Raw genomic sequence first — 26,966 nt, 5'->3', positions numbered from 1 at the left:
ATTAGTGGCAGTTTCAGCCCTCCCTATTGTTACTATTCCTTGGCCTTGCATGGCCGCACAATGGTGTTTGGACTTAAATTGACTCAAGGGCTTCTAGTGTCCTGGAGTCTAGGGCTACCCAGTTGAGGGCCTGATGCTGCGAGTCGTTTTTTTCCCTGTTGTGTACTTTACCCATGCCAATTTAGCTAAATTGTTCCATTTAAGCAGGGGGAATTTTCTAACACGATATTCTGGGGAACATGTTCATGAGAAAATGGTTGTCCCAACAATGACAAAAACCATCTGAAGAAGTCTGCCAGGGCAAGGGCTCCTGTAACGGCGTAGGGGTTATAACGACACCACAGCTCAGATGAGGTGATAGAATGGGCCTTATTTGTCACCTTAAACAATTTTGCATTTTGCCTAGATGCTTCATTTGGGTTTGAGAACATGAAATAGAAGAGAATGGTATTAGTACGGTAGAATTCCCAAATTTTTTCCTTCTTTTCCCTACTTAATGGCACATGAAATAACATTCAGTTTAAATAGCAAGGTGGATGGTTTTAACATAATCAGGTCCCAAATCTAGAGAAAAAGACAAGCCAGAGGCATCCTTGGTGGGGTGCCTCATCCAGCTTCACCGGGGGCTTCTCTTCTCCTTCACTGCCTTTGAGTGCATGCTTTCACCTATTCAGCCCTCATCTTGATCTGCATGTGTCTTGAGGATTTCGGCTTATCATCTAGTTCTCCCAATGACTATAATCACTGTTAAAGTAAGGACCTCATCTTCTATTTCCTTCTTAATACTCTCAGCCTCATGGGTGTCATACACAGAGAGGAAACACTGGTGAAATAATGGGTATGACAGTGCTTTGGAAAGTGATCATAATTACCATACTAAGCACTGTTTAATGGGTTCTTAGCTGCATATGAACATTAAGGATACAAAGGTACTGCTACTTTGTTTTTCTACTATAAAAAATTCTGCCTTGTAGAATGTACATATAGTTTATTGCATTCTTTCTATGGCCAGGAAGTTTGCTAAGCACTTTACGTGCATTCATTTGCTTAATCCTCATGTGCACACATACAAACACAAACCCTTTCTGGGGGAAGGTGGGGGGGGGGGATGCAGTTATGTAGTTATTACTATCCTTGTTTTACAGATGAGGAAACTGAGGCTTAATAAAAATTTTTTGCTCTAGTCACATTGACCAGGAAGTATCGGAGACAGGACTGGGACCCAGCCTGTCTCACACCAAAGCCCCTACCTTCAAAAGTTGCCATGTGACATGTGTATATCTTGCTCTATATTTGTGTGTTTACGTCTTTATCTCCAGTCCTAAATATGATGATGCTTTTTTAAGAGCATAGACTCAAAAGAACAAATCAAGTCATGTTAATATGCCACATTAGTTTTAGGTTGTAAGGAAGTAAGATTTTAAAAATAAGTCTAGACCATGCATGCTCGCTCACGCCTGTAATCCCAGTGCTTTGGGAGGCCAAGGTAGGAGGATTGTTTGAGGACAGGAATTCAAGACCAACCTGGGCAACATAGTGAGACCCCATTTCTATCAAAAAAAAAAAAAAAGGAAAAGTCTGGGTCTAATGCTTACAAATTAAACAAAGGAGTGATTCTCTTGTTGCAGCTAATAATGTGATCAAGATTTTTTCCCCTGGGTAAGACTATTGTTATATCTAATAAAAATACATTTTAACATTATATGTTATATTTTACAGTCAATACTTTGTTGTTGACGATCAAGACACAGATTCCTGATTAAATTAGTAAATCATTTAAGCTGATGGTAGACAGAAAATGAGGAAACAGATTTGTATTTTTGCTTAAATCCTTCCCTATGAAACATTAACTAGATAAGGGATTTTTGTATAAAGAGTTTGAGATTAGCAGTCAAGAGTTGTGGGTTTGTGGTTACTGTCGTTTTTTATGTTTGATCTTGGACAAATCACTTGGCCATTCTGGGCCCCAGTTTCTCCGTCTATTAAAAAAATGCCTTAACTATGAAGTACTTATACATTTTATTTTGCATATTATCTGTTGCTCAACATTTTAACAATAACATGTAGTTTCTAACCTTCTCAAAACCCATTTTTTACCTGATAGCAAACTTTAAACACTCCTGACCTATAAACAGGTCAGAAACTTAGTTCTGTCCTCCCACTTGCAATTCATGGATCCTAAATGTAAAAGAAAACAATTGTGTATGGATATTTTCCCTAGTTCTAATCTTCCAGTGCTTTGCTTAAGAAAACTAAATCATAGAACATAGCAGCTTTGTCCTCTGTGTTAGCAGAGCATTACAAAGCCCTGAAAGAATGTTAAAGCAGTTTTAAAATCCTATTTTTAGGTGCAATATTGTTAGGAAATAAGCTTTCACCGAGAGATTTTAAGAAAAAAGTACTTGAAAATCAGCAGCTGGCGTAGCAAAATGAATTATGTTAAATTTTAATACTCAAACCAATATGGTTAATAACAATATTCTTTCTCCAGGTTGAAATTATCCAATGATGAAATCAAACGGGCAATTCTAACAATGGACGAACAGGAAGATCTGCCCAAGGACATGTTGGAACAGGTGAGCTACCAGATGTATCTCAGAGCAGAAGTGAAAAGATCCCTCACCATCAACAGGGAGAGGGATATTCAGAACATCCGGTTGTTGCTAGTGGATCATGAGGTGGCTGAACTAAGTTCCCATGTGACTGTGTTAGGAAACTTAATGACCTTATTCTCTCATTGCCTCCCAAACTGATGGGTGAGAAGGAAGATCACGTTTGTCAAATGCCTGGGACACACAGCATCCCTCAAGCTGCAATTATGTCATTATACCTCAGTAAATCATATAAATCTAGCTCTAGAAGAAAGTCTGTGTTTCACAGGAATACTGAGAATCTCACTAGCACTGTGAGATTGCAAACGATACTACAAAAGCTGATTCATTACTAAATTCTAAATCTAATTTGTGTCTTGGTCACCAGACCCACAACCATGAAAATGAACTTTAAACCCCACACACTGTCATCTGTATCTGAACACACATGTGTGTCACAAGGCAGTTGTAAATGTCTTGGGGCTAAGTTTTAACCACTGTACATTGTACAGCACCCTCTTGTGTCATAAATAGCAGTAAATTTAAATGCCAGGGGTAGCAAGAATGGGATTTACACCCAGTCAGTATACATCTTTGCCCATAGTATCTTGATATAATTTTTGTTATCCATGACCAAGCAGCCAGTATTTTTATAGCATTTCTTTGTAGCCACTGCAACTGGGTCATGGGCTGTTTGGCTTCTTTGTTTACTTGTCCCCAAATAACAATGTTGTTGATCTCGCACATATTCTAGGGATTTTCACCTTTCTCTGCCCTCTGCCCCTTGGTCTGGGCCTTAACTTTTCTGTGCTCTGTGATGATAGTCTCAGAATGCTGTCAGACTGTTCCATCCTTCTGTCTCATTGTTTTGGGGATGGGCTCACATTTTGAATGATTTTGGTCAAGAAGTCCACATTTGTTAGAGCCAGGTGTACCTAAGGTCAACTGTGGGCACAAGCAACTAGGATTCTAGACCGAACTCCAGTTGCATCTGTAGGCGTGCCTTGCTCCAAGAGCAGAGAATAAGGGTATTTTGTGTTGTTAACAGTAATCCTGAGTGGCGAAGTTGCTCTGGGTAGAGCGCCTGTCTATCTGCATGTGTGTTTTCCATGGTTCTCACTGATGTCTCAAAGGTCTCAGACACCATGCAGGGAGGAATGATGTTTGCAGAGTCACTCCCTAATGGACCTGCCCGCTCCTTGCAACCTCTGCAGCTGGAATAGTCCTGGGGGAAAATCCTCACATTTGCTGTGGAAAAACTCTTCATACTGTCCTTTAAAGGTTTTATTTAATTATCAAAATAGTTAATGACTATGTTCTCAAGTCTCTTGGGGTGCTCTGTGTATGAATGGTTTAAAAGTATCCCCTGGGATAAAATTTATTTTGAGCGCATTCTCTAGCTCCTCCATACACCTTTCCCTCCCTCACTGTAGACCAGTCACACAGAGTCTTTGCTCTGGGACAGTGGAGCCTAGCTCCCTCTGCCCCTCCCAGGTAACCCTGCCTTCAAGTTGCTGCACCCAATGTGCTAACCCAGAGTGAAGGACTATGTGTAAAGCCACTTTAGTCCTCCTGCCTTCAGCTCCTATTGACAAGGTCGTATGTTTTAAAATTCCACAAGATCTGTTTACTATGGAATTGCATCCAGCAAAATTCCTCCTTGAGGGAAAGGATTTCACAATCTTGCCAAAAGGGCCTGCAGTGCAAATAGAATGTACTTCAAATAAATGCAAGAGAGAAAACCAGTCTACTGAAGCAGAATCTGGCCAAGTAGGATATTTTTTGACCTGGCCTCTCCTGATAATTCTGTGTGTGTCTTGCTCTCTGGTCATCTCCCACGCTCTTTCTTTTCCTCCCCATTTTACTGTTTGTTCTTTACTTCCGTTTCCTCTATACAACACTCTTCCCAGACAAGTGTTGATGCCAGCATTTCCTTACTCCTATTTAGGATGTGCCTGGTGGATGCTTTCATCCCCTCCTCTCTTGCTGCTTGCAGCTGCTGAGCTCTGATCTCAGATGAGAGCTATGCTCTCTTCTTTCTTGGAACACATATCTTTATCCTTATTCCCAGATATTTGCCTGACTCCCCATCCTCTCTTAAAACTACCCACGTACAGTCCTTTACACAACTCTCCTTTGAGAGAGAACTGAGTTTTAGTGTGGCTCCTGTGCGCTTTTAGGTAACAAAGGAGATGTACTGACTGTGTTATTCTGAACAGGGGACAAGTGGGCTCAGCACAACAAGTTTGCAGGGAGAGAGGGGACTGTGCAAATTAGTGAAAGGATCCCTGAAGCTAGAACTCAGTTTCCTTGCCCAGTTGTAAAAATCCAAGCTGAGGGAGGCTGGGGTGATGCTTTCCTCTCTCTTTTTCTTCCCTTCTTCTTGCCTTCCTTCCTTCCTTCCCTGCACTGAGAAAGAACAAGATACATCCTGAACAGTGTCACCATTTGAACTCAGGAGCAGAAATGCCTAGAAGCTATCGAGGCCCCCAGACCTATGAACTCCCTGGCATCTACTTCCATCTTCCACCACTTCCATCCCGTTAGGAAGGAGGGGATGTCCCTTCCCTTTGCTCTGGCCCCATTCCTTCCTTCTAGTCAGGACCCCAGCTGGATTGACTGCCCCCTCCTCTAGATCTGCAGCCCCACCCTTTCTACTCTTAGCTCATTCAAGTGTCAGCCTTTAGCACATAAACACACCCCTACATACAGCCTCTACACACATATACCACACATACACACCCTACACACACACCCCTACACACACACCGTGCACACACCCTCATGCACACACCCACTACACACACACACACATCTTATATACATGTCCCTCTCAAGACTCCCCCTCCCCATCTAGCTACTGTCTTCTCTCTGACACTGCCAGAGTCTTGAAAGCCATCCACACTTTCTTTCTACCCACTCTGCTGCACTGTCCTCCCCCTAGAGCTCTTCTCGAGGGCACTTGCAACTTCCCTGTTGCCGGAGCCAGGGGACACTGCAGGGTCCTCATTTTTCTTAGTTTCTTGGGGGTGTTGGCACCCATGGCCACTTGCTGCATGCTGAAATGCTGCCTTCCCGTGGCCCTGTGAGCCATGCAGGCCTCTCTGGCTGCATCTCCGTGGCCTCCTTTTAAAGGTTTTTCCTTTTCTTGTCCTGGCCCCTTGAATACTGGTTCTCTCCAGCCCTGCTTTTTTTCTCTTGACGGCACCTTTCCTAATCTCACTGACACCCGCACCTTCAGTAACCTACCTGTTAAAACCAATGCCATGCTTCAGCTTCCAAACGCATCTTCCTAAGGCTTCAGACCCATTTGTCCAACTGCCTAATAGAAATCATTACTTGGTTCCATGCAATCATTTTGAACATTAAACTCACCTTCTCCTCCCCATTCTGGCTCACCCTACCTCCAGCCTTCTCTTCCTGGGTTCCCAGTTACGTTATTGCCTAAGCCAGAAGCCCAGGCGTCATCTTTGACTCTTCCTCCCTCATATACTACAATCCATCAAGTCAGGACAGTTCCATTCAAGTCTCATAAATAGCTCTATAATCTGTCCACTAGCTCCACCCTATCCAGGCCACTATCATCTCTTATCCAGATTATTTAGATTACTTACTGTACCACTATCTAATCATGACCCCCTCTCATTTTTAATCTCTTCTAATTCTTTTTCCATCCCTCAAGCATGGCGATTTTTTTAAAAAAATGTAAACTCACTCTCCTACATGAGATTTTCAAGGTATGTCCCAGTGCCTTCAAAGTAAAGACAGAACTTCTTATAAGGCCTTGCTACTCCCTGCCCTTGCCTACCCTGCCCTCTCCCAATGATGTTACCACTGCCCTTCTACCTGCATAAGTGCTGTGCTGCCCATTCCAGGCCCCAGCACACAGTATACACTCTGCCTGGAATGTATTCTAGCCTCACAGAATGCTTGCCTGTAATTCCAATTCTCCCTCTCTGCTGATGACACCCTGACTAACTGACTTTTCTGAGGTCCCTCAGTTAAATTCAACAAACATTTGAAAAGTTACTAAATGGATCATCTAATTCCAGCATCAAATTCTGGGGAGAGCCTCAAAGTCAAGAAGGTCATGCTTAAAAAAAAAAAAAAAAAGCTAAGGGCATTTGATCTCCAAAACAGCATGAGTCCACAGGTCTTGCATACACATCCAAAACATGTGTACCTTGAAAGGAAATAAGACACATACAGAAGCACTGTTTCAGTTTTAAATATTGTTACTATTTCTTCCACATCCCATGCTCATTTCTTCCTTCAAAATAAACTACGAAATTAAAAACATCAAATCCCACTGTGTTCCTCTCACCCACCTCTACGTGGAAGGGGAAAAAAAAGATTGAATTAGATAAACCAGAAAAATAAGAAAATGGAATGGAAACTACAAGTGGAGTTATTCATTCCAGCATGATGTAACAGAAAAAGGCGTAGAGCTGGGAGTCAAGAGACCTAGGTTCTATTTCTAATCACTACACAAACTTGCTTTGTAATCTTGGGTGAGTGGCTTACTCTCTCTGGACCTCAGTTGTATCATCTTCTGATGAGAGCATTGACTCTCTGAGGTGCTTCTAGTGGTCTGTGAAAAAGAGGTTCCAGTAGAGAACTCCCACAATTCTGATTTGAGAGGCAGTAGCGAACAGAAAAGTGCCAGGGATGAATCTTATACCCATTTAACTACTTTCAAGTAAAAATGAAAAGATTTCATCATTTCTCTTGTATCTTAACCTGTGAGCAGAGCTTATAAATTCAACAAGAGTTAACATTTCATCTTTGGACAAATTAACTGAAAGGGTGAAAAATTACTACATGGATTTAAGTGATAAACCCGGTTTTAATATTCGTGTGTACTTTTCAGCTCTTGAAATTTGTTCCTGAAAAAAGTGACATTGACCTGTTGGAGGAACATAGACACGAACTGGATCGGATGGCCAAGGCTGATAGATTTCTTTTTGAGATGAGCCGGTGAGTTTGAAAATGCTTAGAATGTGAAGACGTCCCTTCCCTTTCTAAGCTTCATGAATTTTCAATTCATGTTGATTTGTTTGGGCTAATTAACCTGGCTTAACTTGAAAGCTTTTTCATTCTAAAAATCTTCTCAAGTCTGAGTGATGTGGAATTTCATTGTTCTGTTTATGTCAGTTCTTGCCTATGGGTGAGCCAGGGTGAGGGTTTTTTCACAATTATCTCTATTTCTGGGCCTCTTTGGCCTTATCAAATAATAACTTTTCTTGATTCCAGTCAGTATCATTCTCCTCACCAGTTTGATTTCTTGGGATATTGTCTCATACTTCCAAGTAGCTTAGGATGGCAAGGTGGTTGTAAAATAGAAAAAAAAAAGGAAAAAAAAATATATATATATGGACAGATTCTGACAATGTCAGTCTGAAGCCCATGTAACTGAACAACCAGGGTCTAGATGTCAAATCATGACACATGCAGACATCACTAATCGATCATGGCACTCTTCCCACGGAGCCTTGGCAAGCTCTTTGAACTCTTCTCCAGAAAGCCCTGAGGCAGCCACAGCTTCATAATTAGGTTTGGTATATGAGCTAAGTCGATCTGCTATCTCAGGCCTAGAAAATTGATTCCGCATTAGAGAAGGACCAGTGGTCCTGAAACTCTCAGTGAACCTCAAGGCACAGCTTTCTCCTTTAGGGGAGCAGAGAGGGTCCTCACTGTGAAGACAGAGGGAGGTTTGCAGATGGGAGTGAGGAGAGGACAATGTGGGAAGAGGATACTGGAGACCAGTTTTTACTTTGGAAAGTAAAATGGAAAGTTAAGAAATTTGGAATTTCGGAGAAGTGTAGGGAACTGTCCTTTATTTGCAGTAGGATGTTCTTTACGTTTTCATTCCCTTTTATCTCTTCTATGCTCAAAAGAGTTCCTAGGACTCTGAGGGAGGAGAGAGGGGCTTTAGTCAACAGCAGCAGCAGCAGGCTCCCACTTTCTTTTAGCAGTTGCCTTGATTGGAGCTAAGGACTCTGCCGCAGTTGGCCAAATAGCCCCTGTAGGTCAGACCAAAATGGGCTCTCCAGGCAAAGCTGGCTTCATGTCCTGTGTTCCTGTCCATGAGAGCAACTAATGTATGTGTGTGGGTGGGTGTTGGGGGAGGTGCTTCTAGGTACCTCCACCTCCATATGTCACTAAGTGAACCTAGATATCTTAAATGAATATCAATCAGTACATGTTTGCTCTTACAGAATTAATCACTATCAGCAAAGGTTGCAATCGCTGTACTTCAAAAAGAAGTTTGCAGAGCGTGTGGCAGAAGTGAAACCTAAAGTGGAAGGTAAAGTCAAGCTGCCTAGATTGGAAATTATGTTCATTATTACAAGGCATTTGAAAGTGCAATCCAAGTGCGTATAGTAAACAAGATCCCCTTGGTGATTTTTTATTTTATTTTTTGGCTCAAAATCTTTCAAAATTCTGAGGGGTGATTACTTAAGGTCAATGCCTGATGCACTGCCCTAATCTCGGGAGCTCACAGCACGCCTCCTGGTCTCCTCTACAGGGTTGGGCTTTTGACTACAAGGATGTGAGGAATTAATCTCACTGCTATTAACATTAAACCTGTAATTAGCTTCCTTACAACAGACCCTGAGTAGATTTGTCAAAGGGAAGATTTGAGGCTGTTGTGTGTGGTTTGATTTTTAAAATTCTGAATGTTTGAAATGTGGGCAAGGCCACTGAAGAGCACAGCCACAGAATGCAGGCTGGAATCATGCATCAACCTAAGCTCTGATCCCTGTTATGACACCTGTAAGCTATAACATGTAACACATTTGACCAGTTTTCTGTCAGTGGAATTGATCAATACTCCTGTTAACCTGACTCACACCAGACAAGTAAGTGTTTGTAAAGAAATACTGGAGATGGGATTGCTATTCTAGATATTCCTCAGTGCTTATGACTGATCAGTCAGCCAAGAAAGGCCTGAGAAAGGATAGGATTTTGCAGCTGTCTATGGGTGTTGGTAACAACTTGAGTTGTCTCTCCCTGTCCTTGTTGTTTGCTTCTGGTTTAAGCGTTTTGAAAGTGCTCTGGGTAACCCAACAACTCAGTCTTACATCTTCAATATCTGTTATTAGGTGTGTGAATTTAGAATGGGTATCACTGAAACGTCTTGATTTCAAACAATGAAACACTTGGTAATCGTTGTGTTTTTATGTGTTTTGTTTTGAAGCAATTCGTTCTGGCTCAGAAGAGGTGTTTAGGAGCAGTGCCCTCAAGCAGTTGCTGGAGGTGGTTTTGGCATTTGGAAATTATATGAATAAAGGTCAAAGAGGGAATGCATATGGTTTCAAGATATCTAGCCTAAACAAAATTGCTGACACAAAATCCAGCATCGACAAGTAAGTATGGGATCTTCCAACACTTGGGGGAGCCAGGTATGTAGGTCCAGGCTCAGATTTGTGCCCCTCTGGTCCTCCTCAGCCTTCATGACAATGCAGTCTTCAGTCGGAACTTCTCTTTCTCACTGCTTTCTTCCCTTCTCTGACATTGACTCTTCTCTAACCTCTCTCATGACCGCAGGCATCTCCCATATTCCTGTTGGACCAGTTATCCTTCATCCATTTTTGGTCCACAGGGACATCATCTGTTCTAAGTTTTGCTGTTGTTTTTGTTTTGTCCTGCCTTTTTAAAAAATTAGTTTTTTGTAAACTTTTTATTATAGTATAATATACTAAGAAGAGGTCAGTCATCACAAATGTTGGGCTTGATGATTTTTCACAAATTAAACACACCTGTGCAACCAGCACCCAGCTCAAGGACAGAATGTTACCAGCACTCAACATCTCCCCATGACCCCTCTATAGAAAACTGTGTTCCACAGAAAAGAAAAAAAATTGATAGTTGGTGCTAGAATATGAAGCTTTTGGGGTTTTTAGGTTATGTTTTTCCTTATACAGTGGAGCTGGCAACTATATTAAAAACTTACGTATAAATGCATTTTGGCTATTAATACTCAGTTGCTCATTGCAGGTCTCATTAAAATGCTTCCTAGAAAGTGTTCAATGCTGCATTTTAGGTGAACAGATTCTCATTAAAGATGTGAAAACGTTCTTGTGTCATTAACAGGGTAGGGTCATTAGGCATATTAACTCGAGTTTCCCCGAGAGCTTTGTTTCTCTGAGGTTCTCACTGACTTCAAAGGAACTTGCACAATTGTTTCTAAGGTAAGCTTCTCCATACCCAAATTCTTTTTAGAAATATGGGCTGTTCACCCTAATTATTTCTAACTAATAAGGGCTTTTACCCTATATTTTCTATAGGGTTCGTGAAGCATAGTACTCTGGCAACCCTAAATCCATCCTAGAAGAAATAAGCAGTGTGTTAATTTGTTGTTTTTGCATCATGTAGACATAGATTAATGAAGAGCAGCTGTTGTTATAGCCCTGCCACCTATTTTTAATGTAAATACTTGATCCTTTTCAGAGCACTTTCACATTTGATTGTCCCACTAGCTTGTGAAGTACATAAGCCAAATACTGTTGTCACCTGTTGTCAGGTAAGAAACTGACTCAGGGTCAGGTGGCTCATTCAGCTTGCCTATGGTTACAACAAGCAAGATATTCGGCCTTACAGGTATTTGACACCTGTGTTGTTGGTCCATTCACAGCTCTATTAGCAACAGAAGGATCTTATCTGGAGGTTGTAGTAGGGAATAGCAGATCTTATTTGTGTCTAAAGAGCCAGCTACCTTTTTAAGGAAGGGCATTCTCTTCAACTGTACACACACAAAAGCAATCAGCTACCCTCAGTACTTACCAATAACCTGGCACTTACATGATTATCTGCTTATTTACTGAGGTTACTACAGAATTTATATAATGTACAAGCCTTTTCAAAAGAACAATCTACAACTATTTCTGATCTTTCTTTTTCCTCTTTTTTTTCTGCCTTTAGTATTTGGTCCCCAAATGCAGCGCCCATGCCTTATACACCTGCATGCCTAGCAAAGTGCTTTGCCTGTAAGCAGTCACCCATGAACGTTGTTCCATTGAATCTAATCAGATAGTGTAGGTGGGGGGACAGTCAGCAGGAAGGGTGCATTCACTCAGCATTGAAGGCTCAGTTACTAGTAATGACCAGGGAAGAATCAGATGTGTGGCTGTTGTTGTTCCTTCCTTAAGAATTTGCATTTACTCAAAGAGGTATTATTTGGATCGCAAACAAATATGGAAGATCAGACGTCATCTTAAACCTTTCTATAGCAAGAAAGGTGTGTATGGTTAAGGAAATTAATTGAAATCTCTCTCAATAGCAAAGCATTTCTTTTAAAAAATGAAAAAAATAGCCTCACTCTTTCTTGTGATGGTGGCTGGCATTTTGCTCGCTCCATGTGCCCCTTAGGTAAGAATGACATGGGCAGACAGGTAGGTTCTGTGAAGAGCAAAATTGGAATGGAGGCTGGGCACACTGGTTCACACCTGTAATCCCGGAACTTTGGGAGGCCAAGCCGGAGGATCATGAGGTCAGGAGATGGAGACCCTCCTAGCTAACACGGTGAAACCTCGTCTCTACTAAAAATACAAAAAGTTATCCGGGTGTTGTGGCACGCGCTTGTAGTCCCAGCTACTCGGGAGGCTGAAGCAGGAGAATCGCTTGAACCCAGAAGGCTGAGGTTGCAGTGAGCCAAGATCGCCACCACTGCACTCCAGCCTTGGCGACAAAGCGAGACTCCATCTCAGAAAAAAAAAAAATGAAATGGAAGGATGCACATGAACATATGAAAATAAGTGGCCAAAATCGTTGGCCACTGTTTTGCTTTGGTGGGCAATTGTTTTCTAATTATTGAGAGACTGAGAGTGAGAAAAATGAGGATTTATAGGATTGCATTGTCTCTGTGAAAGGCAAGGGTACCTAGAAATGGTTTTCATTGTTATAGAAAAGAAAATTGTTTGAAAACTCTGATTCCTTTGGTTAAAGGTGAGTGGGAGTACTGGGGTTTAGCACTGTGAATTAGCAAACTGCCTAAATTATGGAAATGTTTTTTAAAGGAATGTATTTTTACCCTCCTAATTCTAACCTCAACAGACAAGTAGTTCTTGATCCTGGCTGCTTGATAAAATCAACAGGGAGTTTTAAAGAATGCCCATGCCTGCCTCCACCTCATTCCAATTAAATGAATCTCTGGGGTTAGCCCAGGCATCTGGAGTCCAGGTGATAGGAATGTGTAGCAGTCAGTGACAATGGGATCAGAGGAACACAGCGTTGCCTAATAGATACTGTTTCCTACGTGCTCGTCTTTTCAATCCAGGTCAGTCAGAGTTCAGCCCTGTCACCACCAGAGAGGGAGCTGGCACAACCGACTGTTTTAACTACTAAGAGTTATGCAGTTAGGAGTTGAAGTGTTGCTAAATTAGGAAGTGGATTCAGGGCTGCGAGGATATCACATGGTGACAGTTATGGCCCGCTTCCAGGTTCAGCCCCGAGAAAGGGGGCTTTCTAACTTTCTGACCACCCTTTGGGTGAAACCTTATTAAAAAGTACCAATAGGTCAGACACGGTGGCTCACACCTGTAATCCCAGCACTTTGGGAGGCAGAGGCGGGTGTATCACCTGAGGTCAGGAGTTGGAGACCAGCCTGACCAACATGGTGAAACCCTGTCTCTACTGAAAATAACGAAAATTAGCCAGATGTGGTGGCTGGCACCTGTAATCCCAGCTACTCGGGAGGCTGAGGCAGGAGAATCACTTGAACCCAGGAGGCGGAGGTTGCAGTGAGCCCAGATTGCACCACTGCACTCCAGCCTGGGCAACAGAGACTCCGTCTCAAAAAAACAAAAAAGTATCAATAATTGTCATCAGTGAGTTGCTGCCCTGTACTTTAGACTCAAGAATAGCTGCCCTTTTCAGTGGAATAAACATCCCTCACTCTCCACCCCATCCCACTCCACTCCACCGCCTACTAGTTATGAACCTGCAGGGCACACCCCCTTTTAGGGTGGATCTAGTGGGAAGGTAAACTTGAGCTTATCTCCACTGGCAGTGGTTCAGATTCACTTAGATCACCCATCCCATTACCCAGATTTTGAAAGATGCTCATTATGGGCCCAAAATGTAATTCTTATCCTCTTTTTAGAAACTGTGTGCTGCTTTTTGACATATATCTATGTAATCCCCATGGAGGCTCTCCCATTATTCTCATCTCTTGAGAATCCCTGCCTTACATGAACCCCCAAATTTTAACGTTAATGCAGGTAATACAGCATTATTGTGGGTTCTACCATTTGAGCGTATAAATCATATGCAGATATTAACTCTTCATATATTTATGTACTTTAAACGAAAATAATGTAAATGTTTAATACTCTTCTTCAATTGTAGAAACATTACCCTTTTGCACTATCTCATCACTATTGTGGAAAATAAGTACCCCAGTGTTCTGAATCTAAATGAAGAATTGCGGGATATTCCTCAAGCTGCGAAAGTAAAGTAAGTACTTAGAGCGAGTGTTAGTTTCTTAAATCACCTGGACTGTGTGTTAGCCATTGAGGTAGTTAGCACTGCATGAAGTCAGTCTTTCTATTTGTTTTTTCCTGAACATTGTATGAAGTAAAGTTTGAATCTCATCCAAATCACTCACATGTGTTACAAATTTTTGAATATATGTTTGTTCTAGCTTCTTTGGAATACTGCATGAAATTTTTAACTTTCATACTTTTAAAGGGCAGGTGTTTTAAACACAGGTAAGAGCACCCTTAGTTAAATAAAGATGCATGACTAAGCAAATAGAAGACCTAAGTGTCAGGGCGTTGCTAATAATTTTCACATGTGCACACATACGCCCAGAAACCAAGGCGGCTCTTTAATGGGAAGCAGTCTTTATGCAAATGAAGAAACTAAAAATAAAATGGAAAGTTGCCAAATTTTTACCACAAACTTCACACCACGTTTCGGAGACTGAGAAGCAGGCAATTTTCCTTGCTGTTTTTCCCTCCCTCTTTTGGCTCTTTTTTTAAAACATAAACTGCATCTCTTTGCAGTGAATTTGAAAAGTATAATGAGCAGGCTCATTTTTTCCCTCTGTTCATGGAATCTGGTGGAAATATACTATATAAGGCATGAAATTAAATGAAGTACTGGTGAGTTTCTTTATATGTGGTAAATTATCTGGGAGAATTCAGTTTCAAGCTCTGATGTTTAAAAGCCATGAAATACAAAGTGTTATGTATGGGAGAAGCCCAAGAACCTTTCTCTATTAAAAAAAACAAAGATGAAAATAAAAACTAGTTAATACAACTTTAAGAAAAATCATTGTTGATTACTACTTAAGCCATTACCTTATAATATTCATATTATTGGGGCCTTAGTGAAAAGCAGAGCACTGATTATATAAAGTACAATGTGAACATGATTGCAGATGAACTTATTTTTGTTTTGTTTTCAAAGGGAGCCAAGTATGGCAAGAGATTTATTTCTACATGGAGTAATTTGCTGAAGTGAGATTTTTTTGAGTTTGAAACATAAAATATTCTTGTACAGATGGAAGATACTTCTATTCTGCTATTTTTGACCTATAAAATTTACCTGCTGGCTACAGAAAACAAGAAACATTATTTTATTTTATTCTATTTTATTTTATCTTATGTATCTTATTTTATTTTATTTTATCTTATTTTATTTTATTTTATTTTATTTTATTTTTTTTTTTTTTTTGAGATGGAGTCTCACTCTGTCTCCTGGGCTCGAGTGCAGTGGCCGGATCTCAGCTCACTGGAAGCTCTGCCTCCTGGGTTTACGCCATTCTCCTGCCTCAGCCTCCCGAGTAGCTGGGACTACAGGCGCCCGCCACCTCACCTGGCTAGTTTTTTGTATTTTTTAGTAGAGACGGGGTTTCACCGTGTTAGCCAGGATGGTCTCGATCTCCTGACCTCGTGATCCGCCCGTCTCGGCCTCCCAAAGTGCTGGGATTACAGGCTTGAGCCACCGCGCCCGGCCAAGAAACATAATTTTATACCTACATTTCATGAGTTTAAAATACTGTTGTCTTTCTTTGAGATCTGAGCATGGAAGGGAATTTTAAACATTTAAATTAAACTAGTATGGACTTCCAAGCATGAAATATTTAAACCCATCTTATATTTAATATGTGTAAGTCACATGTTGATTGCTAAAACATTGCTATTTACAACAGCATGACTGAGCTGGACAAAGAAATAAGTACCTTGAGAAGTGGCTTGAAAGCAGTAGAGACAGTGAGTATTTGTTTTTTGTTCTAATTCCTAGTTTCTTCACTATCTCTAGTGCTGGTGGTTTCCAGCAGATGAGTTGCTGGTTGTCTTGGCATGTGGTATGCCCAGAATAAACATTTGTTGATTAAAAATAAGAACCACCACCACAAGAAGCAAAGGCAGGTTATGTTCAGCCTGGCAACTTGATTGCAGGCAGCCGGGGTCGTGGGTGAGTCACTGCAGGAGGAACTGAAAACTGGACCTAGCGTGCCACCAATTTATCTGTGAGGCAGGATTCATCAGGATGAGTGGATTGGGCTAGATGGTCTTCAGCGACCCTCTCAATTTCCAAGTGCTGCTAATATATGGTGTTCACTTTCGGTAGAGCAATAGAACTTCTCTGTTGTTTTTGTCTTGGTCCTTTGGGTAGTATTTACTAAGCAGACACTGTAGTACATGCTCTAGCCGAGGGTCACGATGACTCAGAATCCTTGTCCTCCAGGTGTTGCAATAATCTGAGCAGCCACTTCCCTCAGCCTGGCGGTGTCCAGATAGCAGAGTGATTACAGAGGTGCCTTAAGGAAGGCAGCGGGTTGAGGGTACTTTGGAGACATGTGGAACAATTGGCCGCTATTAGAGGAAACTTCTCTTTTGGAAAAGAAGTTGTTTGAGCTGTGGCTTCGGAGGGTGGGGTAAACTTAGGTGCATAGAGGGAGGTTATCCCAGGCATACAAGACAACCTGGGCCCAGGCCTTTGAGGAAGGAAAACCGGTCAGGCTGGCAGACTGGAGCTGGTAGGATGAAACGTGCTTTTTGGCACAGTGCCCTGTGGGTACTGTGCAGATGTAGCTGCCAGCGAGAGAGGGGGCAGGGATGAGAACAGGCTGGCAGAGCAGCGTCCCTGTGACCGTGCTCGGAGCAGACATAGCTCGGGCTTCCTCTGGGTGAAGGAGATGGACATGCAGGCGGCTTGGACAGGTGCCTCTCGTAAGTATCTCAGCTCATTTATCGGTAATGCTGTGAGAACTCTCCCTTCTTTTCTTTTTTTAATCACAAAACTGCCAAAGAAAGTAGTTGAACTAATTAAAGGCATATCTCTAATAAAAATTAAAGTCACAATGTCTAATTTTTTGTTTTCAATAAATTAAGGAACATGTGAGGTTTTTTTTTCCTTTTTTAATGTAGAGAGTGGGGGGCAGTATTAAAAAAAAAATAAACTGATTGAACTTTTTCTCCCAGCCCCAGAGGGTCCATGGTCATTATGATGACCCTGAAGCCTGGCTCTGACCCCTGCTTCTGAGCCAGGTCAGAGCAAGGCCTGGGGTGGGGGCTTCTGGGGAAATTTTGTGTTGCTGCTTTATTAAAGGATAGTTTTGCTGAAATCACTCTACATACACTGTCATACACACTGTATCACACTTTTTATAGGAAAGGGGATATAGAAGCCTCCCCTACCCCTGGAGGTGGGTGTGGTATTGTAAGAAAATAGCAGGGGGCAGAGCTTGGCCTGGCCAAATATGTATGTCTTCTAATTGTGCTTTACACAAATTAATTATATTGTTTGAAGGTATCAGAGATGAATATTTATGAAATTATACATTAATGAAACACTTTCAAATGCCTTTCCCATCCCCACACTGAACACAGATACACTTACTTTCCAGGCTAAAGTACTAGAATTATGGCAATTTCTTCCAATCAGCGCCAGCTCCCTAATTGATGAGGTTTCACTTCTGTTATTTCATTTGAGTCTAGTGATGATGTGGATATTGCCCCCTTAAAAAAAAATCAATAAACTGAGGCCCAGAGCAACATACCATGGTTAAGAACCAAATCAGTGGTGAGCTGAGTCAGAACCCATAAACTGTGATGACTACACTCCTGCTTGTGAAGATCTCTGCCAATGCAAGAAAATAAGGGAGCATCCAGTTTAAGTCAGTTGGTGTACAACATAGTTATTACCAAGACTCTAGAGTCAGGGAGGCCTGAGTTCAAATTGGTTCTGTCACTGGTCAGCACTACTTCAGGGCAAGTAATATATCCCTTCAAACCTTAATGTATGTGTCTGTATAATGGGACTAGTGATCCCTCACTCATAGGGATGTTGTGAACTTTAAATAAGAATGTGCATCTGGCAATGATTAACTTAACTAATAACATTAGATTTGGATCATCTGTGTTCATTGCTGTGGTGATGGGGAATATGGATAATTAACAAGAGACTAATTCCCCTACAAGCCTGTTTACAAAAACCAATATGGTATGGACAAGAGAAAAATGGTAGAAGATTATGGTGCCAAATGCTACAGCCAAAATTCTACTGACCCATATCCCACAGTTTAAGAAGTAAATAGACTTGGCTGAGAGGAAAAGAAGAAAAAAATCAAGGCACCAGAATTCTAAGCATGGAATATTGACAAGCAGAGTCTCTTGTTTTCACTCGCAAGCCCTTAGAGTTCATTTTGCCCCCACTATTTGTTTAACTTCTATTAATTTTATCCAAATGCAAATCCGCTTGCTTTCTAAAGTCTGAAAGAGTAATAGATCAAGTACTTAGATTGTTGGTAAATTGCTATTGGCAAATATGCGTGTGCACATGGGCATGGCTCTGGCATGGTGGGAGGAAGGGCAGGGGAACTAGAGTATAACAAAATGTTTTAGAACAAGTTTTGATGTGTTTACCATTCTCATTTATTAAATTTAAGGCATGTGAAATATGAGACAAGGTGTGTCTCATGTCTGTATTTGAAGCCCGCATTGACATTATTCATTTCCTGTGTTTAAGGAGCTGGAATATCAGAAGTCTCAGCCCCCACAGCCTGGAGATAAGTTTGTGTCTGTTGTCAGCCAGTTCATCACAGTAGCCAGCTTCAGCTTCTCTGATGTTGAAGATCTTCTAGCAGAAGCTAAAGATCTGGTAAGTTTCCCCCTTGTGCACTGACTGTTGTTTGAGTGGACTGGGCTTCATTGTGATACTTTCAGTTATTATTCTGTACGGGAAATAGCAGGAGTGAGATCTAAACTTCGTGGTGCAGGAAATAAAGTAGTAGATAATTACTTTCCAGATTCCATTGTTTTTTATATGACATAGGTGTGTTTTCATTTCCAAGACTGCGATTAATCTGAACACACCGTTTTTGTCTGACTGGCCTATGTTGAAAGACCTTGAAGGCTTTGAATGGTATGAGACCAGCAAATACTTTGACAGTTTTCTCTTGGTTGAAATTGGCTTGAAGTACTTATCTCTGGGAGCCAGAAAAGAGTAGATGATGAAAATCAGGGGTAGAATCAAATGTGCAATTCGATGTTACTAAAGCCATGTGCCTAATTATGTAATATGTTCATCTGAGATACAGCCTTGGAGGACAGGATGCTACCTGTCTAAATCTCCAGCAGAACTTGCTAAAAGAGATGCATTTTAATTCACAGTCTCATTGCAAGAGTTATTTTCTTTTTAGTAAGACATTTATTTTTATGATTTCTGCTATTTCACATTTTGTGTTCCCTTAGAAGAGAAATTTTTGTTGATTAATAACCACGACCTTTAGCTCCTGAGCTTCACCTCACTCCTCTCTATCCCAGGTTGTTTCCTCTTCCAAAATGCATTCACATTCATATACAAGACATGTACAGAATCTCTCATTTTCTCTCCTCTTCTCATTCTTTATAAAGTGTATTAACACCCTTCCCCGCCCTCCCCCCTCCATTGGTTCTTTTACTCTACCCATCTCTCAGTTGCCACAACACTCTTGCTTTTACTTGAGTCTTGTGTTTCGAAACTTCAGTAAATGGATGTTATTTTTCTCTGGTCACCTGTCTGGTTGTAGATATGGATGATTGTTTACGTAAATGTACACACATACCAATTAAAGTACAGAAGTAGGCTGTTCACATGCGTTAGCTAATCTCAACATTAAACCTCCTCTCTAACCTTATTAAATAAATGATAATATATGTTCAAATGGCTGCTGTCAGAGGTCCAACCTCTGATATCCCACAGTGGAAATCAGTCAACTGATGTCAGCAACCACCATTCAGACCTCCACTGTGAAAGCCCCCATCTATGTTTTATATATGCCTCACCTCTTTAGAGTTTGTGCTTCATAAAGGAAGAGATTCCCCCTGTCCTGATATCCCACCTGAGCAATATAGCACCTACTTCATCAAGGGGCTCAAACATTTTTGTGTGTGAACTGGCTGTTGTCAGCTTGTTCATCACAGTAGCCAGCGTCAAGCTTCTCTGCTGTTGAAGATCGTCTAGCAGAACATAAAGACCTGGTAAATTTCCCCCTCGCACACTGACTGTGGCGTGTGTGTGTGTGTGTAGGGGGTGGAGCTTTAATCTGGGCCTGGTTTTCTTTAGATTTCTAAGATTTCAATATACATGACATCATGATCACTAGAATTCCTTGATAAAAAGATCACTCGGGATGGCTTGAAGTACGTGAACTTGAATGTTTTAGAAATCCAGTTGTAGACTGTCTATTGCTATTTTGTTCATACCAGAACTTTTCTAAATTAGCATATAAAACCATGGAGCAAGCTAGAGCATTATATATGGTGTCTGAAGAATGTTATGTTTTTTGCCCGAAGAACTCTTTTCTAATAGAATATTTCCAAATAAGTAAAACATTGAAAACTCCTCAGTGAAGACAGAAATGGTAAAAAGGACACTTTTATTACAAATTTAAAGATACAGTAACTGTAAAATATATATAAATATAAGCCAAAACTTGTTTTATTTAAAAATAAATGTTGAAAATATTTTAGGTAGGTAGTGTCACTGAAATATCAGAAGAACCTAACAATATAACAAAGACAAGTAAAGCAATAAAAATAAAACCAATTATAAACTGTTTGGGGGCACTGCATAAACACAGCGTGATCTAAATATGAAGAAGACTTAAAATCTGGAAAATGTTAAGTAGCTGATTGGGCATAGGGAAAAACGTATTTGACTTTGAAGCTAGGAACACTATCCTTAGTAGCTTAGGAGTAATAGCATTAGATCCTTACAGAAGGAAGTATAATTTTAGCAAACAATTTGACATTGAATATTATATGGGTAGTTGTAATGCTAAGACTATTGAAAACATACTGTCTTGAGTTATGAAGATAACCCCTGGAAGAACTAAAACGAGACTGGATATACTGTTGTTACTGTATACATATATTTTTATCTAACTTCATACATTTCTTCCTTGGTATGTTGCATTTTGGCCATTTAAAAAGATTGACACTAGGGCATGTTGCATGTACCCATAGTCCCAGATACTCAGGAGGCTGTGACAGGAGGATCACTTGTGCCTAGGAGTTTGAGTCCAGCCTGGGCAATGTAACATTGCAATACCCCATATCTTTTTTAAAAAAATACTTTTTTAAAAAAGATTGGCATTGAAAGGGGTTCTAAAACAAAGAATTTGGAATAAAATTGTATTCTCAGTCATACACTGGGTTGCATTAAAGATTCCATACTCAGTTACTCTTTTCTTATTGAGACCCTGAAAATATCCCAACAATAGCAGCATTATTTATGATTGGGAAAAGCAGCTAAGAGGCACTGGCTCCCATTTGCTTTCTATGTTGACCATATGGCACCAGTAAATGATATTAAACTACTTCAAAGAAAAGTTAAAAGTACAAGTTTCCCTCCCCCTGCCGAGTTTGCTGTTAGTTTTATGTCTGGGGTGCTGTGCTCTACAATATTTTGTTTTTACTACTGTTTAGTTAATAAAAAGTCATAGGAGGTCATCATACGTGTTAAGCTCAAATGAGGTAGACAGGAATAAATGGTTTCAAAAGCTAAGGAGTATTAAAATTTTTACTTTAGAAATGATTAACAGACATGTTCAGCAGCTGAAGATAAATATAGGCTCGCTAGAATCCCTCAGTTATGTTTGACTCAGCCGGGTGCAGTGGCACGTGCCTTTAGTCCCAGCTACTCGTGAGGCTTAAGGGGAAAGATTGCCCAGGAGTTTGAGGCTGTAATTTGCTGTGATCATACCTTTGAATAGCCACTAAACTCCAGCCTGGGTAACATGTAAGACTCCATAAATTTGGGGGAAAAAAAAAAAAACCAATAACATACGCATTCCCGCCTGGGCAACCTGTAAGACCCCATCTCTTAAAACCAAAACAAAACAAGAAAAACTGCTGGGTATGGTGGCTCACGCCTGTAATCCCAGCACTTTGGGAGGCCAAGGTGGGTGGATCACCTGAGGTTAGGAGTTTGAGACCAGCCTGGCCAACATGATAAAACCCCTACTCTACTAAACCTACAAAAATTAGCCAAGCGTGGTGGTATGTGCCGGTAATCCCAGCTACCTGGGAGGTTGAGGCTGGAGAATCACTTGAACCCGAGAGGCAGAGGTTGCAGTGAGCTGGGATCATGCCACTGCACTCCAGCCTGGGTGATGGCGAAACTTCTATCTCCAAAACAAATAAATAAATAAAAATAAATGAGCAAACAAAACTTATGCTTGACTCAATCTGGGCTTTAGTCTTTCTAAAGTTATTTATATTTGATTATGGAATTCTCATGAAACATTGACTTCTTAAAACCGTCTTTTTTCTAGTTCACTAAAGCAGTGAAGCACTTTGGGGAAGAGGCTGGCAAAATACAACCAGATGAGTTCTTTGGCATTTTTGATCAGTTTCTTCAAGCTGTTTCAGAAGCCAAACAAGAAAACGAAAATATGAGAAAGAAAAAGGAGGAAGAAGAACGTCGAGCTCGCATGGAAGCTCAGGTGAGAGGATGATTAATTGACCAATTCCACCTCCTAGAAGTCCTATGGCTGCAGCCCAGTCAAAAGTATTTAGAGAGCACTCTGACCTGCTGGCAGGAAGGCAGGCTTCAGTGTACTCTCTAGAATGCTGTGGGACTTTAAATTGGTGTTGTTTCTCTTGGGCTATTTAACAGTGTATTTCAAAGTCTTTAAAAAAATTATCCACATCCTTTGCTCTGGAATTCCATTTCTTAGCATTTATTTTAAAGAAATAATCATAAATTTACACAAAAAAGGGCAGCATTCTTTATAATAGCCCCAAGCTAAAGACAACCTAGATGTTTACCAATAGGGCTTGAGTTCTAAATGTTGTAGCAGTTATATAATGGTATATTTTCACAGTCCTTAAAAGATACGTATTTAAAGAATAATGATACAGAAAAGTTTACAGAGTGATTTCTACATGAAATCTTTTTCTTGTTTTGTTTCTTAAGATGTGTTAATACATATAGAAAATAATAGTGGTGAGATAAACCTCTAAAAAGTTCACAGTAGTAGAATTAAAGATGCTTCCCCCACCTTCCTTTTATCTGAATTATCCAAATTGTCTACAATGTGCATGTATTAGTTGGCTTTTAATAACAGTAACTGTTGTGTATCAGGTTTCAGGGTTCCACAGTAGATGCAAGCTAAGCCTTTGATACAAGGAAAATGGCCTGATGACCATTTGCTTTAGTTATTTGGGGTCTATGTAATAGTGATACCTTTTTTTTTTTCATTAGCAAAAACACAAATTGCCTCAATTGCTCTTATTTTAACTAGAATATCATGCAGTTTACCTAGAATCTAGGTGGTGAGGGTCTAACCACAAGGCAGTGGTTATTTTTTGTTGTTGTCCATTGCTTCCACAATGGAGACTCCATGTTCCCATTACCCTTTCTTGTGATATCCAAAGGGGTTATAGGATGAGCACAGCTTGGTGTCTGGAGCATTACCATGTTTCACAGAATTCATCTCTACTGAAAACAAAATGCAACATTTTGACATGTTTCTAAGAGGTTATTTCTTTCTATTTGCAGCTCAAAGAACAACGTGAAAGGGAACGTAAAATGAGAAAAGCTAAAGAGAATAGTGAAGAAAGCGGAGAGTTTGATGACCTCGTTTCAGCTTTACGCTCAGGAGAAGTGTTTGACAAAGACCTTTCTAAATTGAAACGGAATCGCAAACGCATTACCAACCAGATGACTGACAGCAGCAGAGAGAGACCAATCACAAAACTTAATTTCTAATCTTCCATGAATACTTTATTTTAGAAAGCTCATTAGCGGCCCTCTAAAGTGACTAGAACGTTTCATTACACTGCCTTGCAATCCAAACAGTGGCAATTTTTTCCTTCATCTGTGAGTGAATGTGTGAATGTGTGTGTATGTAAATGTATGTGTGTATATATTAAAAAATGTATATAGATGTTTGAGTGTTGTCTGGAGACCTCTACGTATGGTTAAAAAGATTTATGTTAATGTATGTGCTCCGAAACCCTTCGTGTATGCATTCACCTTGAGTGTGGCTCATTTTCTTTCCCCGAACACCATGACTGTTCAGAAGCACAATACTATCTCCTGAAAGAGATGACAGAGACATTCCCTAGATTCAAAGACAAAACAGGAGAAAAAAAAAAAAAAACCTTGCAAAATATTGTATTGTTTCCAAGCTTGATATCCTTTGAAATTATTTTCATTGATGAAACTGGAGTTGGAAAAATACAGATTTAAAATGGTTTTCGATAGCTGACATTGTGATGTAGATGCATCAGTGATAGGACCAGCTTCGGATTTCTGACATCGGTGTGAGGATACAGTCTGTAAATGTTTATTGAGAACATCTTGCACACAATTTGAATTATGTAGAATGTCAGTAAGAATTTTTTGTATATTTAAAAGTTGGACATCAATTTTTTTCCCCTAATTTCATCAAGTTATCTCTGCCAAGTGCTCTTGATAATTTCTTCAGATTTTTGGAAAAAACACTATCTAAATGCAATCCATGCTTTTTTTAAAGAACAACATTGCCAGAGTATGCTTGTTCTAACACTATAGATATATAAACCTTAAAAATAAAATATCTCACCCAAGACTTAAAGGAAGAATTCTCTGAAGGGATAAAGATTACTAAAAAAAAAAAAAAAAAAAAAAAAAAAAAAAAAAAAAAAAAAAAAAAATTAATGGGATGCCTCTTTGTTATAGTTTCTATTTTCTCTTTTGTAGGACAAGCTGCATTTTCTGTAAATATAGGTCTGGACTAAAGGACACATAAAGAATGCACAAAATGTCAACATCAGCAGAGATGCCCAGATCTATTTATCTCTAAGTATATTTGAAGTGATTGCTGTTTATATGTTGTCATTTTAAAATTGTGTGTCAGTAAAGCTACCTGTAAAATTTCAGTCCAAAAAAATAAAGCTCTCAGGGAGACATGAATAAAAACAATGAACATTAGAAAATAAAATATAGATGCTTACCATTAACCTACCAACTCTTAATATCCTTAAATTATGTGATATATAAAGAGGACTGTTACTTTTTTTTTTTTTTTTTTCTTGCTTTGCTTTATTTATTTGTAGTCGGGGATGGGGTCTAATGTTTTCTCTTTTCTTTCTATCGATCCTGTTGTGGTTGGGTTTCCTGTGGAGAGAGTAGTTTGTCCTGTTGCACTAGAACATTATTTACTCACTAAATTGAGTTTTTCATCAATTAACAAATATTTATTAAGTTCCTACTATGTACCAGGCATAGTAAGGCTACAATGGTAAGCAAGACAGAGTCCCTGCCCCTAAAGGCTTAAATTCTAATGGGGATATTAAGGGATGAATAGAATACCAATGTGTGCACTGTACAGGAATCATACTATTTAAAAATAATTTGTATAAACTATAACACTTAGCACAGACGGCAGGGTATCTGCGCTATGTGAAAGCTGTGAAATAGTGCTCTAAGAGTTGTCAAGAGCTGTGGTTTTACATCTTTTCCTCATTGCAAATTTAGTGACTTTCTACACATCAAATGGAAATAAATGACTAGCAAATAAAACAGTCACAAATACAAAGCAGAGGTTGCACTCCCCCAGTCCCGAGTTAACCCAGGTCTGCAATAACACCGTGTTGAAGGTGCAGATAGAGACTTGACTCAGAAAGGCTTGGAGATGAGGAAGATTGGGATATAATGATGGTTTTGTCTGTTCCTTAACTAAAGTGCCTCTATGTATATTCTTTTCTATTTGTAGCAGGAGAAATTTGGTCTGGCTCAATTTTGGAACTGTATTTTGAAAATGGCTTTGTCTTACAGTTTAAGGAACAGACAGGTGGAGGGAAAGTCACATAAAGGAGCAAGTTTGTGTAGCATGTCCCTCTTGCCCCTTTTAATCATCCTCCTTTGATATGGCCATCCTGGTGGGCCTCCTTTGCCATTTCCATTTTTGGTTTCTTTCCCCAAAAACTGTGTGCAGGTAATTCTATGTGCCATTGTTGAAAAGAAAAAAAAAAAAAAAAAAAACTACTTTCTACTTTTTAGATTGGTGCTGGTGTAAGTAGCCACTTTTCTCTCTTGGGTGTGTATTTTGAACTTTGTTTGTTTGTTTTTTTAAATTAATGCCAAAAAGAAAATGCATAATTTGTGAACTTAATTATATGTCTTGTATCTTATTAGCTTAGTAGTTGGAACCACTTAGTCTTTAGGTGCAAGACTGTTGTTAGATAGTACTGAGAAGAAAAATGTATGTGTTATGAGACTGTACATTTTTTAAAAAATAGCAATATGCAATAAAGAGATGAATTCATTGGGTGTACATATGTCTTTCTATGAATTATTAGAACAGCGTCATCAAACTTCTTCGCAGTTTCCACCACTGAATTTCAATTTTGCAAACTGTTCACTGAATCAGAAATATATACGTGTTTTTAAACTTGTACTTACTGGACCTAGAAGAATATAGTTTTCTATTATGGCAGCATTCAGTATGTTCACGTTATCATATGCCACCTCTTTCTACACTTGGTTTATATATGAGTTATACAATTTCCTGTTATAACTCATACATGATAGGGCTACTGGTGAAATTACTCAACTGGAGTAGAGAAAATAGTCTCTGGTCTCTAGAATCAAAGGCTTTTCTGTTTTGAGACTTTTTTTGTTATTGAAAATTAATTTGATATGGATCAGTTTGGGAAATGGCACCCATACAGATCAAGAAATTTGTTTTATCAGTATCCACTGAAAGTCAAAGCTTTCCCTTTGTCCTACATCACATTTGCTGCCTCGCCACCCTTAACTCAATTTAAGGTCAAGTTGGAAACAAACTGCCCCAGTGGTTGATAGAATACCCAAGCAGGCCAAACACTAATTCTTCTTATCCTTGGAATGAACTCATGATGTTCTTGTAATAGCTGACCATCTTGTATT

At 39.9% G+C, this 26,966-nt stretch overlaps 1 protein-coding gene across 2 annotated transcripts in view; it reads left to right on the top strand.

The window, feature by feature from the left end:
- DAAM1 (dishevelled associated activator of morphogenesis 1) overlaps positions 1-26,354 on the top strand; it is a 187,476-nt gene extending 161,122 nt beyond the window's left edge. For both annotated transcript variants that reach the window (XM_023231543.2, XM_023231552.2), the window contains 9 exons: positions 2,492-2,576; positions 7,462-7,568; positions 8,810-8,898; positions 9,793-9,961; positions 13,941-14,048; positions 15,751-15,811; positions 18,573-18,704; positions 22,363-22,533; positions 23,592-26,354. In XM_023231543.2, the coding sequence (XP_023087311.1) occupies positions 2,492-2,576; positions 7,462-7,568; positions 8,810-8,898; positions 9,793-9,961; positions 13,941-14,048; positions 15,751-15,811; positions 18,573-18,704; positions 22,363-22,533; positions 23,592-23,801 (1,132 nt within the window). In that variant the 3' untranslated portion in view covers positions 23,802-26,354. The remainder of the gene's footprint in view (positions 1-2,491; positions 2,577-7,461; positions 7,569-8,809; positions 8,899-9,792; positions 9,962-13,940; positions 14,049-15,750; positions 15,812-18,572; positions 18,705-22,362; positions 22,534-23,591) is intronic.
- Positions 26,355-26,966: the final 612 nt, after the last annotated feature.

The sequence above is a fragment of the Piliocolobus tephrosceles genome, chromosome 6 (genome assembly GCF_002776525.5).
Source record: "Piliocolobus tephrosceles isolate RC106 chromosome 6, ASM277652v3, whole genome shotgun sequence".
NCBI classification, from domain to species: domain Eukaryota; kingdom Metazoa; phylum Chordata; class Mammalia; order Primates; family Cercopithecidae; genus Piliocolobus; species Piliocolobus tephrosceles.
This window is presented reverse-complemented; position numbering and strand designations above follow the sequence as displayed.